General features: G+C 49.1%; 1 protein-coding gene across 1 annotated transcript; it reads left to right on the forward strand.

Annotated features, from left to right (window-relative positions):
* Window positions 1-399: 399 nt before the first annotated feature.
* PTS (6-pyruvoyltetrahydropterin synthase) lies at window positions 400-9,439 on the forward strand. The gene is made up of 6 exons (XM_030538041.1): window positions 400-531; window positions 3,048-3,127; window positions 5,085-5,107; window positions 6,330-6,386; window positions 8,801-8,871; window positions 9,116-9,439. Exons 1-6 carry the CDS (start codon window positions 446-448, stop codon window positions 9,255-9,257), a joined length of 459 nt encoding a protein of 152 aa, XP_030393901.1. The 5' UTR covers window positions 400-445; the 3' UTR covers window positions 9,258-9,439.
* The last annotated feature ends 11,764 nt before the right edge of the window (window positions 9,440-21,203 follow it).

Below are 21,203 nucleotides of genomic sequence, written 5' to 3' on the forward strand. Positions count from 1 at the left end.
CAGGAAGCAGGCACTGAGGCGTGTGGGGGGGTCCCCGAGGAGCAGAGCCGGAGGTGTGTGTGTGTGTCCCTAAGGAGCAGGGGATGGGGCCGGAGGCAGGAGGGATCCCCGAGGAGCAGGGGCCAAAGGCGGGGGTCCTCGAGGAGCAGGGGGCGGGGCCGAGAAGCGGGGGTCCCCCCGAGGCGCAGGGGGCGGGGCCAGAAGCGGGGGTCCCTGAGGCTCAGGGGGCGGGGCCAGAGGCGGGGGGGTCCCCGAGGCGCAGGGGGCGGGGCCAGAGGCGGGGGGGTCCCATCTCCCCGCGGCGCAGGGACACTAACGGCCCCGCGGCGGGCGGGGGGAGGAGGGTGCCCCGGGATGCCCGGATGTAGGGCCCGTCCGCCCTCCCCACGCAGGCGCCGAGCCGGCAGGTCCCCTCCGTCCCCCGCTCCCCGGCCCCGCTGCTGCGATGCCGCCTCCCCCCGCCGGGACCCCGGCCCGCACCGCGCGGGTCTCCCGCTGCCTCAGCTTCAGCGCCTGCCACCGGCTGCACAGGTGAGGGGCCTGGGTCGGGGGCCCGGCCCCCACCCCCGTCGCTCTGGGTCTGGGGGGCACCCCAGGGTGCCCCATCGCGCTTGGTCCTGGGGGATCCCAAGGTGCCCCATCGCGCTGGGTCGGGGGGATCCCAGGGTGTCCCCCATCACTCTTGTTCGGGGGAGATCCCAGGGTGCCCCCCATCGCGCTGGGTCGTGGGGGACCCCAAGGTGCCCCCATCGCGCTGGGTCGTGGGGGACCCCAAGGTGCCCCCATCGCGCTTGGGGTGGTTCAGTCATTGCCAAGCTCCCAGCGATCTGCCGAGAGGAGACCCTGCCCCTCCCCATGGACTCAGGTCAATTCCCAGGTTAGAAATCCCCAGTGTGTTGGGAAGGGAGGGGTTATTCATCCGGGGGGAGCTATCCCTGGTTCTTACCTGGGGCTCCTTAGTTCCTATCCCATTTGGACAGGAGAGCCATTTGCTCTCCGGTCTGGCAACGTGTCCAGCGATGTACTGGATCCAGAGTCCAGATGGTCCCGGTATCTAAGAGCTCACACTGTACAAGGGGGAGACAGAGAAAATGAACCTCAGCCTGCAGCTCGCTATGCCTCGCTCTCCCAGCTGCTGGGAAGGTGGGGTCGCTCCCTTTTCAACAGCCCATGTGTTTGGGGCTGTTTCTTATTATTTTTATAACAGTAGCACCTAGAGGCCTCAAAGATTGTGGCCCTGTTGTGCTAGGTACGGTACATACCACTTAGTAAAACAGTCCAGTCCCTGCCCCCAAAAGCTTGGTCATTATTATTGTCAGAGGTGACAAGGATAGGCGAAGGGAAGGAAAATACTGTAATCCATCTGATTCCCTCACTCCCTCTCATCATCCTGCGCATTTCTTCTGCCCCCTTTTGGGGCCTTTCTCCTGCCTCCCCTTCCCCCTTGCTGTCTTGAGTGCAGCTCTCTCACCTCATTTTTTGGTTCTCTCCTCCCCCTGTACCACTTGCCTGGCTAATGTTTTGTGTGCGCTTGTGCTCACCAAACCAACCCTCCACCAACAAAAGTGAAGTTGATGCAAGTCAGTTCAGATTCAGTACCATGCAATACCTTGGGAATGGCAGCAGTGAAGTTGGTCAGAGCTCAGAAAATTCTCCTGCGGATGGAGGCTCTGGGAGTGGAGAGTGGGGGGAGAGAAAAAGGAGTAACTCCCCTTTCTTTCTCCAGCCTGCTGTACTAAACAGGAGCATTTTTAAACAAAAGCAGAGTGAAATTGGGACAAGACTCCGGTTAGTTTCAAGACTATGCTGCAGGCAAAGCTGATTCTGATCAGAATCTTGTCTATTTCACCCTGAGTAGCATGAGGTTTTTCATGGCTGGTGGATGAGAACAGCAGCACCAAAGGCAGTTTTCAAGCTCTGTCCGTGAGACCAAAAATCTGACTTCTTTGTTCAGTGGACAGCTATGGACTTTGATAGATTGTACTTTACACACTTAAGGTCAAATCACTTATTTCCCCAGCAATTATCTAAGATGCTTCATCTCCTACTTTTCCTGAAGCAAAGGGGACTTGATGGTAAGTGGTGTCTTCTGTTTTCACGTAAAATGTGAATCACATATTTCAGATGTGTCCTTCTGCCTGGCCTACACCGATCACCACCTATTCATCCCTAGGTTTCACATCTTCTGGGAGAGCTGTTGGTACAATGTGAAAGTCAGAAGGGATGACAGTAAACTTAGCGATGGTCCCACTGATCTCTTAAATATCTCCATGATCCTGGATACTACAGCCTATAATGTTTGTGTTCAGAAACTAGGTGGTTCTGCCAGGCATCCGGTCCCTTTTGTGAACAGCTGGAACTCTTGTGGTGTTTCAAACTCTGATTGATACACTTTTCACAGGAGGAGTGAATACTTGGCAACAGTACACAGTCCTGTACTGAGAAGTCAGTATGCTACAATGAAACGATCAGCAGCATCCAGACTAATAGACCCCAAATCTCGTAACTGGGCTCCTTCAACTCTCCAATGCCATTTCTTTAGCCAGTAATGCTTTACAGAGTTAGTAGAGAAACACAATACCTGGATGAATGTTCATTATAATAGAGTAAAAAAAAATGTAATTGTACTTCCCCAGTCTAATCCATCTGTTTAAAAAGGAGAAAGTGACTAGAGTACATTATGTTGGATCACTAGTACACACAGTAATGTATTAACTTTTAAAAAACAAATTACATAAAATGTTTAAGGATTCGCCACCCACTTTTCAGGGCATGTTATAGACAAGGATAGACTATGGGTAATGTCTTGGTCCAATGAACAATGAGACCACAAACTAAAAGGTGAGTGGAGAGCAAATCTTTCATTCACAGGGTCTGGACTAACTCAGGCAGTGGGTGCAGAATCTGAGTAGACAGTCTGTGAATGAGATATTTATTTGCTGTACCTACTAAGGAGGTCAGGAGGAGCTAAAAACCAGTCCCAGTTGAAATGAAAACCTATATGTTTGTAACTGGCCCTCAACTGCAATTTTTAATTTCTTTTACAGTAAGTCACTGAGTGATGAAGAAAACCTGAAACTCTTTGGGAAATGCAACAATCCAAACGGACATGGACACAACTATAAAGGTAAGGGGCTGACTGGCCTGAGTGCTATACTTATTCATCCAGACCCAGAGAGAATTAATTTACATGGTTGTATGAGAGAGACATTTGGATGGGATCGACCCTTAGCCATGTTACTGCGAACACTTATGTAACTGAGAGCAGAATCTGGAGCCTTTGTTTTTTTGATGACCGAGGCTGCAAAGAGAAGTAAGAGTGATCAACAGGAGACAGTGCAAACCACAAATCTGCCTTTTAGGCCATTACATAAAGAGTAAATCTTATTTTAAAATGTTACTAAATAAACCAAATCTGCTTATACTCAAGATGATAGTAAATCTTAATGGCGGTTTCCACTTGGCAAACAAATGTTATCGAAAATGAACAAACCTTCTTCAAGAGATTGTCCACATGGATTCCATTCTTAGTGTGCATGGGCCCCATGCATGCAAGACTGGATCCTTTTGGTCAGTGTATCTGTCAGGGCCATGCCTGCTCCTAGGTGCCCTGACACCTCCCATCTGAGGGCATAAAGGACAGAGCGGCCCAGGTGTTCCTCAGTTTCTTCTGAGTGCCCTTGAGAGTCAGGCAGTACCCCGCAGCGTCTGCTTACTCTGTGTACTGGGTGATTTTCCTTAGCCTTGCATATAATAATTAGATAGTCAAGTTAGTGTGATTAATGTAATTTTTTCTTTTATGTGCCCAATGGGCAAATATATAATGTTTCCGTTAGCTTAGACCCCCACCGCCCAACTACCCCACAGAGAACTGGCATTACAGCGGAAGCCAAGGCACCAGCATTAAGGCCATTAATGATGGACAGTCATGGTGTCTGCTCTCTCTTGTTCAGTATAGTCCTTTGAAGTTCATACATTTCCATGGGTTCGCATCAGATCCCCCCAGGAGAGTTATGTACAAGCCCAGCCCACAATCAGACAGAACATTTCCATTTAATATAATGGACTCCAAAGATACTTAACCTTAATTCAACACAGTTTTTCCAAGGATACTGCAGGAAATTGCCATATCTATCATAGGCCTTATGCATGTTTTCTCCCCAAGCGCTCTCCCCCTCTGCGGACATTACTTTAGAGTATTAGCAGAGTTGATGGGTCCTCTGGTAGTGTTCCCTGTTCCCTATATCACCTCTGCCTTTCAGATTGCCATGGCAGCAGCTTGAAGGGTTGGGGAGATTCAGGCCCTTCTTATATAGTTATTCATAAGGACAATGTCACTCTTAAGTTTCTGCCCAAGGTTGCCTCAGAGTAACACCCAGTCCCTTCATCTGCCTGTTTTCTTCCCCAAGCCTGATTCAACCCTGGAGGAAGTCAGACTTCACACACCTGATACAGTAGGGGCACTCTCTTTGTACTTGGAACAAAATCACTAAAGAACATGCCTGACTATCTGTAGCCAGATTTAAGGGGCAAGCTAGATTCTCACAGAGATTATCTAAGTGGATCTCCAACTGTATAAGGACATGCTATGGGATAGTCAGGTTAGATGCACCGAGCCACATTAGAGCTCATTCCACTAGAACTCAGGCAGCCTCTGCTGCTTGTTTGACGAGTGTCTCTGTATTTGACATTTGTTGAGCAGCTACAATCCTCACATTTTCAAGATTCCATTCCTTAGTAGAGGCTTCCGGATCAGATGCCCATTTTGGTAGGACTCGGCTGTGGGATGGTTGAGCCTGTCCCCACCCTTTATACCCTCCGGTGCAGGTTGCAGGCACAGTCCCAGTGGACACTGCTGACCTAAAGAATCCAATCTCATGTCCATCTGGAGAACTGCCATTACTGTAGTGTCAGTTACCGTTCTTTATACAATGGATATTGTTTTAAACAGTAACACCTCTGATGCCATTTACCCATCTTCTGAGGCTGATTCATGCTGTGTGGGCTCTCTGATCTGCTGTTATTGTGATTTCTTCTTGTGTACATTGGATCACACTTATGACTTGGTGTTTTTCTACCTCTAGTTGTAGTGACTGTGCATGGAGAGGTAAGTGCAATCATTATTTCCTTCCTTTTTCCTTCTTGGAGGTATCAGAGTGTGGTTTCCATCTGCAAATTCTGCAGATCTTTTAAAAAAACCCAACGCTCTAGGTGTTTACCTTTGTAGAATTCCTAAAAATCCTGCATTCCTTGAAAACCCTCTGTTCCATCAGTTATAAAGAGGAAGATTTTCTGTAATCACTTGTGTGTGAGAGATGGGTCCAGCGAAGGCAGCTCTCCTTCTCACGCTGTCTTTCCCAAGGACATACTAGAGGCCACATTTCAGCCCAGTCTTGCAATGAGCTTCATGTGGCTTCAGGGGTCCACCCACACAGAGCTCATTACAGGATCTCAGCTTTAGCTTCCGCTCTCAGATCCGTCCTGAGTGAAAGCAGGGCTGAACTCTGTCCCCTGCAAAATGGTGGGAGGCCACAGTCCTGCACTTAGCTCTCAGCCAACTTGTTCCAGAGAGATCTGGGCCACAGAACAATTGCTCTTAATTCTGTGGTTGTTGGTTGTGGGAATTAACATGAGAGCGGCCATACTGGGTCAGATGAATGATCCATCTCACCCAGTGTCTTGTCCTCTGACAGTGGCCAGTGCCAGATGCTTCAGAGGGAATGAAAGGAACAGGGCAATTTTGAGTGGTCCTTCCCCAGTCATCCAGTCCCAGCTTCTGGTAGCCAGAGGTTCCTGCTAGACAGTCCCAGACTGGGGAACAATGGCCATCAGCCTACAGAACAGCAGTTAATTCAGGAGAAAGCCAGATTACCTGTGCATTGTGGTTAGGCCCCACTGGTGCTCATGGTTTGTGCCTGACCCTCACTAGCTAGCAGTTGTGTCTCAGGTTGGTAAAACAACCGATTAAATCCTTGTTCCTGCCTAGTGGGCTGCTCTTCTGTGTGGCTGATGGGCTCTGCTCAAGCACTGCTTAGTAACTATGTGTGCTGGGGAGTTATCTTCCTGGTGTCGACATTATGAACGTCACTGATCTCTTCAGAGTTGTTGATACTCCATATATAGCCAGTAGGGCGTGTTCATGGTGTTACTTAAGTAGGGCGGAGGCTCAGACAGTGTCTGACAGCGGAGAGAGAGATTTTCTTATGGGTCAGGATTCCCAGGTGGTCTGGGTTTGTGCCATCTAAAGCTTTTGGTGGGATTGGTAACAGAACTGGGTAGTGAGGGTTAGTAGATGTGCTTCTAATCTCCTTTCACTCTTTGCCCTGTAGATTGATCCTACATCAGGAATGGTTATAAACCTGACGGATCTGAAAGAATATATGCAGGTAATAACACTGTGCTCCTGGAGCTCTCACATGGAAATTAGCGATAGCGTAATGGGCTAGTGAAGGCGTGGGGAAATGGGTAGTAGATATTGTTAGGAGTGGAGAATTAGGGAGTGGTTTATAAGATAAAAATGTGTCAGCGCAGTGCCCTGTTGCAGTGTAAAGTCCCCAGCTGGCCCCCACACTGGCCTGTGATGTGCAAGGTCTTTGACTTCCTCTCACGAGCAGGAGTGGCACCAGGGTTTTTGGCGCCCTAGGCGGTGGTCCTTCCGTGCTCCCGGTCTGCGGCAATTCTGCGGCGGCGGGGGGGTCCTTCCGCGCTCCCAGTCTTTGGGGCACTTCAACAGCGGGTCCCAGAGCAAGTGAAGGACCCGCTGCAGAATTGCTGCAGAAGACCTGGAGTGCGGAAGGACCCTCCGCCGCCAAATTGCCGCCGAGGTCGGCAAAATTCTCCCCCCCCCAAATCCTGGTGCCCTAGGCGACCGCCTAGATCACCTAAATGGAAGCGCCGGCCCTGCTCACCAGCTGCACAAAGTGTTGCTGTCTCTCTCCATTAGTGCTGCCCTGGTACCTTCCTACCAAAGCTTGCTACCTAGGACCTCTCCGGAAAAGGCCAGCATTGGCCCCAGTGACGTTTCACTTCCCAGTGTGTGTGTTTGGAATTGCTCGACAGACACACAAGGGCCCTTCCTAAGTCCAAGAAGGATGGTTAGAAGCTGCCATTCATTGTGCCCCCTTGACATGCCCTATTGCTGTAGCTACCAGTGTCAGAGAATCATAGAACTGGAAGGGACCTCAAGAGGTCATCGAGTCCAGTCCCCTGCACTCATGGCAGGACTACATATTATCTAGATCATCCCTGACAGGTGTTTGTCCAACCTGCTCTTAAAAATCCCCAATGATGGAGATTCCACAACCTCCCTAGACAATTTATTCCAGTGCTTAACCACCCTGACAGTTAGGAAGCTTTTCCTAATGTCCAACCTAAACCTCCCTGGTTGGAATTTAAGGTAATTGCTTCTTGTCCTATCCTCAGCGGTTAAGAAGAACAATTTTTCTCCCTCCTCCTTGTAACAACCTTTTATGTACTTGAAAACTATTATCATGTCCCCTCTCAGTCTTCTCTTTTCCAGACTAAACACACCTGATTTTTTCAATATTCCCTCATAGCTCATGTTTTCTAGACTTTTCATCATTTTTGTGCTCTCCTCTGGGCTTTCTCCAATTTGTCCACATCTTTCTTGAAATGTGGCTCCCAGAATTGGACAGAATACTTTAGATGAGGCCTAATCAGCACGGAGTACAGTGGAAGAATTACTTTTCATGTCTTGCTTACAACACTCCTGCTAATATATCCCAGAATGATGTTTGCTTTTTTTGCAACAGTGTTACACTGTTGACTCATATTTAGCTTGTGGTCCACTATGACCCCCAATCCCTTTCCGCAGTACTCCTTCCTAGGCAGTCATTTCCCATTTTGTATGTGTGCAACTGATTGTTCCTTCCTAAGTGTGGTATATTTTTCATTTGTCCTTCTTGAATTTCATCCTATTCACTTCAGACCATTTCTCCAGTTTGTCCAGATTATTTGGAATTTTAATCCTATTCTCCAAAGCACTTGCAGACCGTCCCAGCTTGGTATTGTCTGCAAACTTTATCAGTGTGTACTCTCTATGCTATTATCTAAATCATTGATGAAGATACTCAACAGAACTGGACCCCAGAACTGATCCTGTGGGACCCCACTTGTTATGCCCTTTCAGCATGACTGTGAACCACTGATAACTACTCTCTGAGAACAGTTTTTCAGCTATGTTTTCCAGTTTTCCGGTTATGCATCCACCTTATAGTAACTCCATCTAGATTGCATGTCCCTGGTTTGTTTATGAGAAGGTCATGCGAGACAGTATCAAAAGCTTTAGTGAAGTCAAGATATACCATGTCTACAGCTTCCCCCCATCCACAAGGCTTGTTACCCTGTCAAAGAAAGCTGTCAGATTGGTCTGACGTGATTTGTTCTTGACAAATCCATTATGACTGTTCCCTATCACCTCATTATCTTCTAGATGTTTGCAAATTGATTTTGCTTAATTATTTGCTCCATTATCTTTCCTAGTACTGAAGTTAAGCTGACTGGTCTGTAATTCCCCGAGTTGTTCTTATTACCCTTTTTATAGATTGGCACTGTATTTGCCCTTTTACAGTCTTCTGGAATCTCTCCCATCTTCCATGACTTTTCAGAGATAATTGCTAGTGGCTCAGATATCTCCTCAGTCAACTCCTTGAGTATTCTAGGATGCATTTCTTGGTGAAAACCAAAACAAGTCATTAAGCACCTCTGCCATTTCCACATATTTTGTTATTGTTTTGTTCCTACAAGTTTTGTTGTTCATGTCCTTCTTCTCTGCCCTCAGGAAGCCATTCTGGAGCCACTTGACCACAAGAACCTGGATAAAGACGTAGCTTACTTTGCTGATGTTGTCAGGTGGGTAGAACTAGAACTGGTACCAGGGTCCAGCCTGTGTTGTTTTATGGATCATAATGGGTGCCAAGTATCTTCTCTGGCGCCATTTCAAATGTCATTAATTCTCCAGGTGTCACTTAATTTAAGCTGATCGATTACCTCCCCATCCTCTCTATATATCATCCATCATTATATGTGTGTGTTGTCGCATGTAGGAGAGGTGCCTTGACTGCTTCATATCTAATGTCAGCCGTTTCCCCTGCAGTACAACTGAGAATGTGGCAGTGTACATCTGGGAAAACCTCCGGAAACGCCTGCCTGTGGGAACTCTTTATAAAGTCAAAGTGTATGAAACGGACCAGAACATCGTTGTGTACAAGGGGGAAGAGACGACTCTTGAGAAATGAAATTCAACTCAGCTGATCACAGTCTTCTGAGGAATTAATTGAAGCAGTATATCAGTGGAGTATACCATGGTGTATCAATGACATGTAGACCGTGATTTTGTAGAGTGGGTTTTTTTTGTAATATAAGGTCATTTTTAGGTAATTAAAGACAATTATTGTGGCAAGCTAATGAGGTTTTTTATTTAATTTGGAGTTCTCAGAATTTACTGACCTCTTGTTTGCTTTTAATCAAAACAGTCCAGTTCTGCAAACCAAAACCACCAAGGTGATGTGAAATCCTTGGAGTCTTCTGCCTGTGTTGAGTAAGGCAGTGCAGCTCTCTCTCAAGAGGAAATGTACAAGTTAAATATGTACCCGTCCTTCTGGGATTTGATTGTGGGTTTTTAATGGCCATGGGTATTTTTTGATGAAGAAGTGGAGACTGAGAAATGACTTTTCCTCCTTTTTGTGCTGCAGGCCTGCTCCTCCCTGTGGCTGGGGTCTCTGTTTTCTCCGTACTACTCCTATGCTGTAGGCTGGTTCTCAGTAACACTTTGATATAAGACGACTACGGGTTTCATGCAAACTGGCTGCTATAAACCACAAGGTCAGAGAATGCGTTTGTTTGTATAACTGTGCTGCTGATAAAGCTTTGCTAGCGAATGCCAGCCTGCAGTCCTGCTGCACGCGACGCTATGGTGAAGTGAGGAGGCAGAGCTGGAGTTCTGGTCCAAGCTGTGTCACAGACCATGGGCCCAATTCATTGTTGCCCTCAGCTAGGGACAAAGAGGTGACAGGGCAGGTGCAAGCTCCCACCTCACCCCAGAGTTATCCCTGATGCAATGGACTTCTATGCTCCGCAATAGCCGCCAAAGCAAGGCATGTGCTAAAATGCACCAGACGGACGGCAGGCACATGTCAGGGTGGACCTGCACCCCAGCAATTTTGCACGCTTACAAAGCCTCATGGGGCCTGTTTCAGCAGAGGCACAAGGTAGGGCTACCCTGGGCTGCACTAGCCTGCAGCAATCCCTGAAATGTGGAGGTGCAAACTACCGCCCTTGTGTCCCTGCATCAGCACAGAGATGTGTCAGGCCCCATGTGTATAGAGAGGGCTCCTCCCTTTCCTTGTTGCTGGAACTCAACGCAAGTGCTCCAGTTACACATCACCAAGTGATGAACAACTCACTCAGTGGTGGTATAGAGAGCAGTGGGAGTAAGACCAGTGCCGAGACGCTTCACTAATGACTGTGGAAATCAAGGCCTGCTGCCTTTTGTCTGGCATTTATACCGTACCAAGCGCACCGGTACCTGAGGGCCAGCTATCTGTAACAGTCTGCTGGTGAATTCTGCAGCAGAGTCCGGTAAATGACTTTTTAAATAAGATTTTTATCAAATTAGATAACATAATTTATTTATTTTTAATATCGAATCCAATTGTAGGCTGTCTGCTCCTTTTCAGGGTGCCCCCGTTTTTTGCTAGTGCAGAGCTGCCTAGGAGGAGGTGGAAGGTTGTGATGGGCTCAATACATGGCGATGGAGGCCATTCGTGCGCTATAGGTAGGGGAAAGTTGGAGGATTTGGCAGCTGGGTGTTGGGGTTTTGAGCACCCAGGAGTCACAGCCTCCGTATAGGCCACTTCACTGATCTTTTAATTCCGTAAGGCGGCTGAATGCCACAGGGATGGGCAGAGCTACGTAAACATAAGGCCGGATGCTCCGTTTCAGCTGAACATGGGGACATCTGCCTGGTCTCCATTGTAAAGAAGGATCTGCTGGCTTTAGAACCAGGTTGCGCGGTCAGGTCACGTGTCAGGATTAAATTGGATAGAGAGGAGGCAGCTGATTCTTGTGGATTGTGTTGGAGCTGACTTGAAATAGGATGGGGCCTAAACAACCAGTTCCCCATCACCTCTCCCCACCCACCCCGTTCACCCACACTGATGAAGAAGGCACTGTAGCCTGACGCTCCTGCTGTGATGATCTGCAATGAGCTGGCATCTTTATCCTCAGGCTTCAGAGTTAACATGGCCTGGTAGAGGAAAGGAGCATGTGGTATGTCTTTGGGCTGTTGCTTCAGGCTGTCTGTGTTGCTGACTCAGAGCCAGTGCTGCATTTGGGCACTGCGGTTTGTTGTGGTTTTTAATGCGGCAAGAGTGGTTTTTGCAGCATCACGGAACATGCAGGATAAGTCAAGAAATCAAGCGCATACTGTGAAAACTAAGCAGTAAGACACGACGCATCAGCTGGGGAACAGTTACCATACAGCAGTCGTTTTCAACCTGTGGTCTGCGAGCTATGTCTGAGGAGTCCCCAAAAGATTCAGCCTGAAAACCGACTGAACAGAATTCAACTATATACACAGACACTAGATTTCCAAAGAGGCCCATACCTCCATTTGACATGTTTTAGGGGTTCGCAAATGCAAAAAGGTTGAAAACCACGGCCATACAGCTATTGTTTGTTGTTCTGTGGCCTTTGACTATGTCTGTCACCACCCCACAAAGGACGCAGGTTATGCCACTGCATAGATCTACAGAGAGACAAGATGGGTGAGGTAGGGCTTGTCTACATCACAAAGTTGCAGCGCTGGTGAGGGGGTTACAGCGCTGCAACTTAGGAGGTGTACACATCTGCAGGGCATCACCAGCGCTGCAACTCCCTGTTTGCAGCGCTGGCCGTACTCCCGTTTTGTCTCGGGTGTAGAGGATCCAGCGCTGGTGATCCAGCGCTGGTAATCAAGTGTAGACACTTACCAGCGCTTTTCTTGACCTCCATGGAATAAGCAGGTATCCCAGCATACCTGAGGAAGCCTCTGTGGTAATCAAGCAGGTCTCCTTCCCCGGTTTGCTCTCGCGTTCCCCGAACCCCCGAGCAAGCAGGTCTCCTTCCCTGCGGTTTGCAGGGGGGTTCGGGGAACGCGAGAGCAAACCGCGGGGAAGCTGGTCTCCTTCCCCGGTTTGCTCTCGCGTTCCCCGACCCCCCGTGCAAGCAAGTCTCCTTCCCTGCGGTTTGCTCTCGCGTTCCCCGAACCCCTGAGCAAGCAGGTCTCCTTCCCTGCGGTTTGCTCTCGCGTTCCCCGAACCCCCGTGCAAGCAGGTCTCCTTCCCTGCGGTTTGCAGGGGGGTTCGGGGAACGCGAGAGCAAACCGCGGGGAAGCTGGTCTCCTTCCCCGGTTTGCTCTTGCGTTCCCCGAACCCCCGTGCAAGCAGGTCTCCTTCCCTGCGGTTTGCAGGGGGGTTCGGGGAACGCGAGAGCAAACCGCGGGGAAGCTGGTCTCCTTCCCCAGTTTGCTCTCGCGTTCCCCGAACCCCCCTTGAAGCCGCCCAACAGCGCTGCAGTGTGGCCACATCTAACACCACTTGCAGCGCTGGTTGCTGTAAGTGTGGCCACTCTGCAGCGCTGGCCCTATACAGCTGTACTAATACAGCTGTAACAACCAGCGCTGCAAAATTGTAGATGTAGACATACCCGTAATATCTTTTATTGAACCAGCTTCTGTCTGTGAGAGAGACAAGCTTTGGAGCTTACACAGAGCTCTTCTTCAGGTCTGGGAAGAGTGTGACAGCTAAATACAAGGTGGAACAGGTTGTTTAGCATAAAGAATTAACACATATTTCAAGGGACCATTCAACTGGGTAACACCTCTTCAGTCACAGGAAGAAAAACAAAAAGGGGTGGGGGCCAGTGGTTTATAGATCATTGTACTAAATCATAAAGCCGGTGTCTCTGCTAAATCCAAGTTAGGCCTGGTCTGCACCAGGCGATTAGGTGGATTTACCTATGTCACTCAGGAGTGCGAAAAATCCACACCATGGAGTGGGGCAGTTAAACTGAACTAATCCCGGATGCAGAGAGCACTAGGTGGATGGGAGAATTCTCCCCTCAATCTAGCCCTCACCTCTCGGGGAGGTGGAGTACCTGTGCTGACGGGAGAAGCCCTTCTGTTGGCGTAGGTCTTCACTGAAGCACCATAGCAGTGATGCTGCTGCATCATTTTAAGTGTAGACAAGCCCTTAGCATCTAGCAAAGTTATGAATTTAAGCTCCCAGGCACGTGCAGGTTTCCTTGGAGGATGACTGAGAGGTCAGATATGGAGCGATTGTTCTGTGAAAAGTGTTTGCCCGCGGGTGACAGGGTGTTTTTGTATTTTATCATTTTAATTTGTGAGTTCATTTGAGAGTGTGGTGATTGTCTGGTTTCACCCACACAGTTGTTACTGGGGCATCTAGTGCACCAGATAAGATACACCACATGTTGTGACAGACGTGTAAGACCTGTGGATGTTGAAAGGTGAGTTGTGGGGAGTATCGATCAGCATAGCAGTTGAGATATGTATACAAGTTTTGCATCTATTGTTGTGGCAGGGTCTGGTGCCGCTCGGATTTGGTGGGTCCTGGTCTGTTGACAGTTTGAATCTGATGATGAGCTCGGAGAAGCTGGGGGTTGTTTGAAGGCCAGAGATGGGGTTCAGAAAAGATTTCTTTCAGGATGTGGTCCCCATCGAGTATGGGTTGTAATTGTGTAATGATACCCTGTAGGAGTTCCAGTGTGGAGTGGTAGGGGACAACGAGGGGTGTGTGGTCCGAGGGGGTTTTATTTCTGTATTGAAGCAGGTTTCCTTGGGGTATTTGGGTGGCTTGTTCCGTGATGATCTACTTCTCTGGTGGAATGTCTTTGTTTGAGGAACACAGTTTTAAAGGGTCTTACGGTGCATTGCTGTGCGACATTTCCTTGATCACGTGAAAATTAGCCTAAACGGCAGCAAGACTGAGCAGAAGATAAGACCAGGACGAGATTACGGGTAATTCACAAGTACTGTTTCAAAATAAGGTGAGACGGGGCAATCGTTTTATAGTCAGACACAGAAATATGTGTACCACAAAGGAATAATAAATCAAAATGAGTTAGAAAGGTTTAATGAGGCTTATCTAATATTTAACCTTGACCTCAGTTTAACACTGGTGGAGGGGGGGGGGCCCTTTTATGCTCATCAGCTATGCTAAACCTTGTATTCGTAGCTGTAACAGCTTAAACAGAGCTGTGTGCTATTCCCCTGCCTGAGCTGTCTTTGCCCAGCTTTCCTGCTGGGCCTCCATCAGCTGCAAAGGAGCAGGGGAGAAGGGAATGTTCTCCTCCATTGTTCAGTTTTGGCAGAGAGAAAACTCCCATTGTCAGAGCTCCCTTGTGTATTTTGCTCCTAGTACAGCTGCCACATTAGGGTGTAACTGGCTGCAAATTCATGCCAGCACCATGCGGAGGGAGAGCATTCTGCACCCATTGGCCTTATCAGATGAATTGAGTTTTTCTGCAAATTTATTTCCTTTGAAGTTGCACCTCAGCCAGCGCCTTTCACTATGTACTGTGGCTAGAAAAGGGGTTTGCAATGCAGCTGCAGTTCTTGCCAGTCTGATGGGGTAGGGTAATGGATTGTTCTCATTCGCTGCCACGGAGGTCACTGTGACATAGCTGGGCAGGACCAGAACAGCCATTAAGCCTTTGATTCACAAAGCCTTTCTGTTTCTCAGAACCCTGCAGAGAGGAATGCAGAACATGGGATACCCTTTTCAGAGCGCTAATGAAGTTGTTGATTTCTCCCACAAATACTTTAAATGAGATTGGAAATGCCCTGGGCCCCTAGAGATCTACATATGACAAAGGAGGGGTTCCTGTAACCTTGCCATTAAATGAGATCCAGGAAGGGCATATGTAACCTTTTACCTTCAGGTCACCTGGGTGTGTGTGTTTTCTGTCTGCTGTTTTTTGAGTATTGGCTACTGTGCAATGATTCCTGCTCTGGCAACTGATGTTAATACAGCATAGCCCACGGTGAAATATTTTCAGGATATGTTCCACTCTCTGGGACAAGACTGCTTCATCATGCGGGATGTAGCTCCAATTGATTGCAAAGCACAACTGATTAAATCAAATAGAGGCATCAAAGCAACACTCTTGCCTGTTGAAGCTGTTCCACTTTAGTTAAAAGCACTGGGGTGAGGTGAGGTGAAATGCGAGGCTCCCTCTCTAAGCCAGTGGTTGGGCTTCTCCTGGGGGCCATGAGAGCTGTTGGTTCAAATCACCCTTTCTGCCACCCCCCTGAAAGGGGTGTGCGGGAAGAGCGACCTGCTGCAGCAGCCGAGGTATGTGTCTTGGTTATATAGCTAGAGTGATGGAGGCTGTGCCCCTTTAATTAAAGAGCAACTGGGAAAAGCATTTATCATCAATCCCTCTGTAGTCTAGTGGTTTGGGTCCTTACCCAGCATGTGGATGATGCAGGTTCAACTTCTTCCTCAGCTTGCTGAGAACGGACTTGAAAAACCATCTCCTGCCTCCAAAGTGAACATGGAGCTGCTGAGTTGAGAGGGGTTCTCTTTGGGGCCTAGCAGCAGCATCCAATTTTTCTGGTGCAGTTGTTCCACTTTCATTACATATTCATTGGGTCAGAAGCTCAACAAATAACCCTGGGTGGTGGTCTAGTGGTTGGGGTATGTGTCTAGCCTGGGGGAGGCTAAAGTTCAAACCCCCTTCATGCTGCCTGAGATGGGATTTGAATCTTGATCTCTTACCTGGCAAGTGAATGGCCTAAGTGCTGGGCTAGGGCAGTATTTTGCTCTGTGGGCTCCCTTGCTCTTGTCTGGTGAAGGTGCTGCATTTCCATTACCCAAGGGGAGTCCAGAACTCCCCTCGGCCTGTATTAAAACGGACTTTGGATGGCTGTCAGCTGTAATCTTGCTGCACGTCCCCTGTGGGGCTTCATCTTTCTTGCCGGTGGAAGTTGTTCCACTTTAATTAAATGCTGTTTAGGTCAACCTCTCTTTCAGGTCTCCTTGGTAGCCCAGTGGTTAGGCTATGGGTTTAATCTCTGGGAGATGGGGGTTCAAGTCTGCACTGGTGCCTGTGCCCTCCACTTTCAGGAGGAGGGATGGGCTTCCTCTTGCCTGTTGAAGCTCTTCCACTTTAGTTAAATGTGCTCTGGGCCAGCCTCCTAGCAACTCTCACTCTCTAGTCCAGTGGTTAGGATACTCACCTGGGTTGTAGGAGATCCTGGTTCAAATCCCCCAGCTGCCTGTTCAGCAGGGATTTGCACAGGGATTTCCTGCCTCCTAGGTGACCGTCCTTTGTGGTGGGCCATCCTTGTCTGAACCCCCTCTCTTTCTCAAGAGGCCATTGACTTCTTGGGACGGAGAGGGGATTTGGACAGGGATCGCTCACCAGTGACTCTCCCCAGGAGGTGGCAGCCCCCAGTTCACACCCCTCAAAAGAGCAGGGGAGTGCCCTGGGGTCTGCCACAACCTGGGTGTGTATCCTGATCATGGTGGACAAGAGAGAGAGGGGGTTTTACTGATCAGCAGCAAAGCCCCTTTAATTAAAAGAGCAAGAGGCTCTGTGACAGGCCTCTTGCTCAGCTGGGAAGGGTCTCCTCTTGCCCACCAGAGGCCCTCCTGTCCCACACAGCAGGGAGTTGAACTAGGGTCACCCACAATCCAAGCAAGCACCCTAACCCCCACACCACAGAGGGACTTGAGAGCTTCCCTTGCTCCGGTTAATATATAGTTAAAGTGGGACGCTTGAGCGGTAAGAGATCAAGGTGCCCCTCCCATCTCAGGGAAGGGATTTGAACCAGCACCTCTTCACTTCCTGGGTAAGTACCCAAACCACAGGACTACAGTGGGAATCACACAGCATAGCTGGGCCAATGTTCATGTCCTATTTACTGAATGTGGCCTACTGTCAACAGAAAGGACTGAGGGAGACCCCCACAGCCCACTACCTCCTAGCCAGGCACTTAGGCCATTCGGTTAAGAGGTAGGCAATCACCCTTCAAATCTCATCTCAGCCAGCATAAAGGGGATTTGAACCCCCCCTGGCCCTCTTCCAAACAAAGGGATACAAACCACTGGACCACAGAAGGAATCAGGCTGCAGATTTGGCCCAGTGACTGTTTAATTACCTAATGACATTGGCGCCCCTTCAATAGGAAACACTGAGGGAAGCAGCCCAGTGGAATATCTCCTAGCCCAGCACTTAGAGCATTTACTTGCAGGTAAGAGATCAAGGTTCAAACCCTGTCTCAGGCAGCATAAAGGGGACTTGAATCCCAGCCTCCCACAGACCAGGTACAACCCCAACCACTAGACCACACAGGGGGGTTTGGTGTCTTTTTGGCCCAATGAATATGTAATGAAAGTGCAGCAGCTTCAACAGCCAAGAGGAAAGGAGCCCCAGGGACAGAATACTGCCTAGCCCAGCACTTAAGCCGTTCACTTGCCAGGTAAGAGATCAAGGTTCAAATCCTGTCTCAGGCAGCATAAAGAGGATTCAAACCCCAGCATTCTACAGACCAGCCACAACCCCAAACCACTACACCACATAGGCTTGCTTGGGAGAATTGTGACCCAGTGAATATGTAATGAAAACGGAACAACTGCAGCAGAAAAATCAGAGGCACCACTACCACCAGGCTGTAGTGAGAATCCCTTTTAACCCAGCAACTGCATGTTCACCTTGGAGACAGCTGTTCAGGTCCTTTCTCAAGAAGCTGAGGAAGGAATTGAACCTACATCATCCACATGCTAGGTAGAGACCCAACCAACTGGATTAGAAAGGGATTTATGAGGGCCCTTTCCCAACTGCTCTTTAATGGAAGTGGCCCAGCCTCAAGCTGCTACAAAGAGCAACCCAGCTCCGACTATCCCTTACTGGGGCTCACACTTGCGACAATGCAGAGCCCTATTGAAATCCCGCCTCATCGGGCAGGGAGAAGGAAAGTGAACCAGTGGCTGCCCCTCCCCGGTATGAAACGATTCTTGCCAGCCACAGCCAGGAACTCCTCAGGTGACTAAACCGTTTCTTTTGCGCTTGTTCAGTACCTGCGAATGCCCCACAAAAGAGCTGAGGAGAGAGAGGGAAGGCGACTGAGGCCTATCATGTAACTTTCAGCCTAGCAGTTAGGGTCCTCGCCTTTGATTGTGGGAGGGTGCCCTGGTCTCACTTCAGCGTGGACGAGCCATGCCAAAGCGGGGCGGTGACAGAGCTCTATAAAAGGTGTGACGTGCCAGGACGTGTTAGTTACCCCTGCACGTAGCACACGAGTCGGGGTGACCCAAGGACACGAATACTAAACATTAAACCTAACCAGAGGCCGCACGTCTTCCCACAAGGCACGGTCGGCCTGTGGAGCTCATTGCCAGTTGATGTGGTGAAGGCCAAACTGTAAGTGGAGGGTCGAAATGAATGAGTGAGTTTGTGGAGAATAGCTCCACCAAAGCTATTAGCCAAGAGCGTCAGGGACGCGGGCCAGTGCTCTAGGTGTCCTGAGACCTCAGGGCTGCCAGAGGGTGGGCGCAGCTCGCTGGCTCATTGCCCTCTTCTGGTCACTGCCATTGAAGCATCTGCCATTGGGGGAAGAGCTGCAACTAGGCTGGAAGGCTCATTGGCTTGGCCCCAGCCTGGCCGTTCTTATGGGCTTAATTTCCCCCTGGCCTGCTGGGAAGGGATTTGAAGAGGCCTCATCTACCGCCCCAGGGAGTGCTCCAGTCACTGGGTCCTGGGCTGCTCAGTGGTGCCTGTTGAAGCTGTTCCACTTTATTTAAATAGCACCGGGATGAGGTGAGGTGAAACACGAGGCTCCCTCTCTAATCCAGTGCTTGGGCTTCTCCTGGGGGCCGTGAGAGCTGCTGGTTCAAATCACCCTTTCTGCCACCCCCCCACCCCGAAAGGGGTGTGCGGGAAGAGTGACCTGCTGCAGCAACCCATGTCTGTGTCCTGGTTATACAGCTAAAGCAATGGAGGCTGTGCCCCTTTAATTAAAGAGCAACTGGGAAAGGAATTTACTGTTAATCCCTCTCTCATCCAGTGGCTTGGGTCTTTATCCAGCATGTGGATGATGCAGGTTCAACTCCTTCCTCAGCTTGCTGAGAAAGGATTTGAAGAGCCCTCTCCTGCCTCCAAAGTGAACATGCAGCTGCTGAGTTGAGAGGGGGGGTCTCTTTGAGGCCTAGCAGCAGCGTCCAATTTTTCTGCTGCTGTTCCACTTTCATTACATATTCATTGGGTCAGAAGCTCAACAAATAACCCTGGATGGTGGTCTAGTGGTTGGGGTGTGTTCCTAGCTTGTGAGAGGCTAAAGCTCAAATCTCCTTTATGCTGCCTGAGACGGGATTCAAAGCTTGATCTCTTACCTGGCAAGTGAATGGCCCAATTGCTGGGCTAGGCAGTATTTTGCTCCATGGGCTCCCTTGCTCTTGTCTGGTGAAGGTGCTGCACTTTCATTACCCAAGGGGCGTTCAAAACTCCCCTCGGCCTGTATTAAAACGGACTTTGGATGGCTGTCAGCTGTAATCTTGCTGCACGTCCCCTGTGGGGCTTCATCTTTCTTGCTGGTGGAAGTTGTTCCACTTTAATTAAATGCTGTTTAGGTCAATACTATCTTCAGGTTTCCTTGGTAGGCCAGTGGGTTGGCTTTAGGCTTAGCTTGTGGAAGACAGAGGTTCAAGTCTGCCCCAGTCCCTATCTGTGCTGTGCCCTCTGCTTATAGGGATGGGCTTGGTGTTGCCTGTTGAAGCTCTTCCACTTGAGTTAAATGTGCTCTGGGCGAGGGTCACAGCAACTCTTGCTCTCTAGTCCACTGGCTAGGATACTCACCTGGGTTGTAGGAGATTTTGGTTCGAATCCCCCAGCTGCTTGTTCAGCAGGGATTTACCTGTCTCCTAGGTGACTGCCCTTTATGTTGGGTCATTCTTGTCCGAACCCCCTCTCTTTCTCAAGAGGCCATTGTCTTCTTGGGATGGAGAGGGGATTTGGACAGGGATCGCTCACCAGTGACTCTCCCCAGGAGGTGGCAGCCCCCAGTTCACACCCCTCAAAAGAGCAGGGGAGTGCCCTGGGGTCTGCCACAACCTAGGCGTGTATCCTGATCATGGTGGACAAAGAGAGAGAGGAGGTTTTACTGCTCAGCAGCCAAGCCCCTTTAATTAAAAGAGCAAGAAGACCAGTGAGAGGCCTCTTCGCATCCATCAGAGGTCCTCCTGTCCCACACAGTGGGGAGTTGAACCAGGGTCACCCACAATCTAAGCAAGCACACTAACCCCTGCACCACAGAAGGAGTTGAGAGGTTATCTCACTCCAGTTAATATATAGTTAAAGTGGAACGCTTACGCCGTTAAGAGATTGAAACACCTATCCCCTCTCAACCAAGACAGAGGAGAGTCAAACCAGGGTTGCCCACAATCCAAGTGAGTGCCGTAACTTCTGTACCATAGAGGGATTTAGGACTGTCTTTTGCCCTAGTTAATATATACTGAAAGTGGAAGACTTGTGAGTTGAGAGATCAAGGTGCCAATCTCTAACCAACAGGCTAACAGAGCGAACGAGCATTACACCACATCCAAAGCAAGTACTCAAACCACATGGTTACAGAGGGAGTCACAGGCATCTACTTCCAGTTAAACAGTATGTGAGATAGAAATACTGCACCACTGCCAGCATCTACCTGCACCTTGAGGATGACTAACAGCTATGTGTCTAATGAAGTGGCAATGACCTTTTTCTAGCTGATGGGTTATCCTTTAATGCCCAAAATGGGTCTAGGCTGGTAGACTACTCTTTCCTCAGGGCTATTTCAATGGTCATGAGACAAAGTCCTGGTGTTCTTGCCCCTGGAAAAGGAAAAGTATCAGCAACTGCAGATCCAGGACAAATGCTATATCTAATTCTGCAGTGGTATGTCCGAGTCACATAAATAAGGGCAATAAATACAAATAGCCTTTGGAACGGATTGATTAGCACTCATAGTAAACTTTCACCTTGCAAAAGGTTTTTTTTTCCCCAAATGACTTTTACAAATCCCTTCCATTTTCTCCTGTGTTGCTTATTAAGAAATATCAGCTGGAAAGTCAAGTTTGGAGCCAGGAACATCAGGGTTGTTATGATGATTGGTGTAACACAAATGTTTCATTTGCAAAATGATC

The sequence above is a fragment of the Gopherus evgoodei genome, chromosome 19 (assembly GCF_007399415.2).
Source record: "Gopherus evgoodei ecotype Sinaloan lineage chromosome 19, rGopEvg1_v1.p, whole genome shotgun sequence".
Taxonomy (NCBI): Eukaryota; Metazoa; Chordata; order Testudines; family Testudinidae; genus Gopherus; species Gopherus evgoodei.

Coding starts and splice junctions, on each gene's coding strand:
- PTS (XM_030538041.1), top strand. CDS start 446: ATGCCGCCTCCCCCCGCCGGGACCCCGGCCCGCACCGCGCGGGTCTCC. Junction 5,108..6,329: donor TAGTGACTGTGCATGGAGAG/GTAAGTGCAATC, acceptor TTTGCCCTGTAG/ATTGATCCTACATCAGGAAT. Junction 8,872..9,115: donor TACTTTGCTGATGTTGTCAG/GTGGGTAGAACT, acceptor TTTCCCCTGCAG/TACAACTGAGAATGTGGCAG.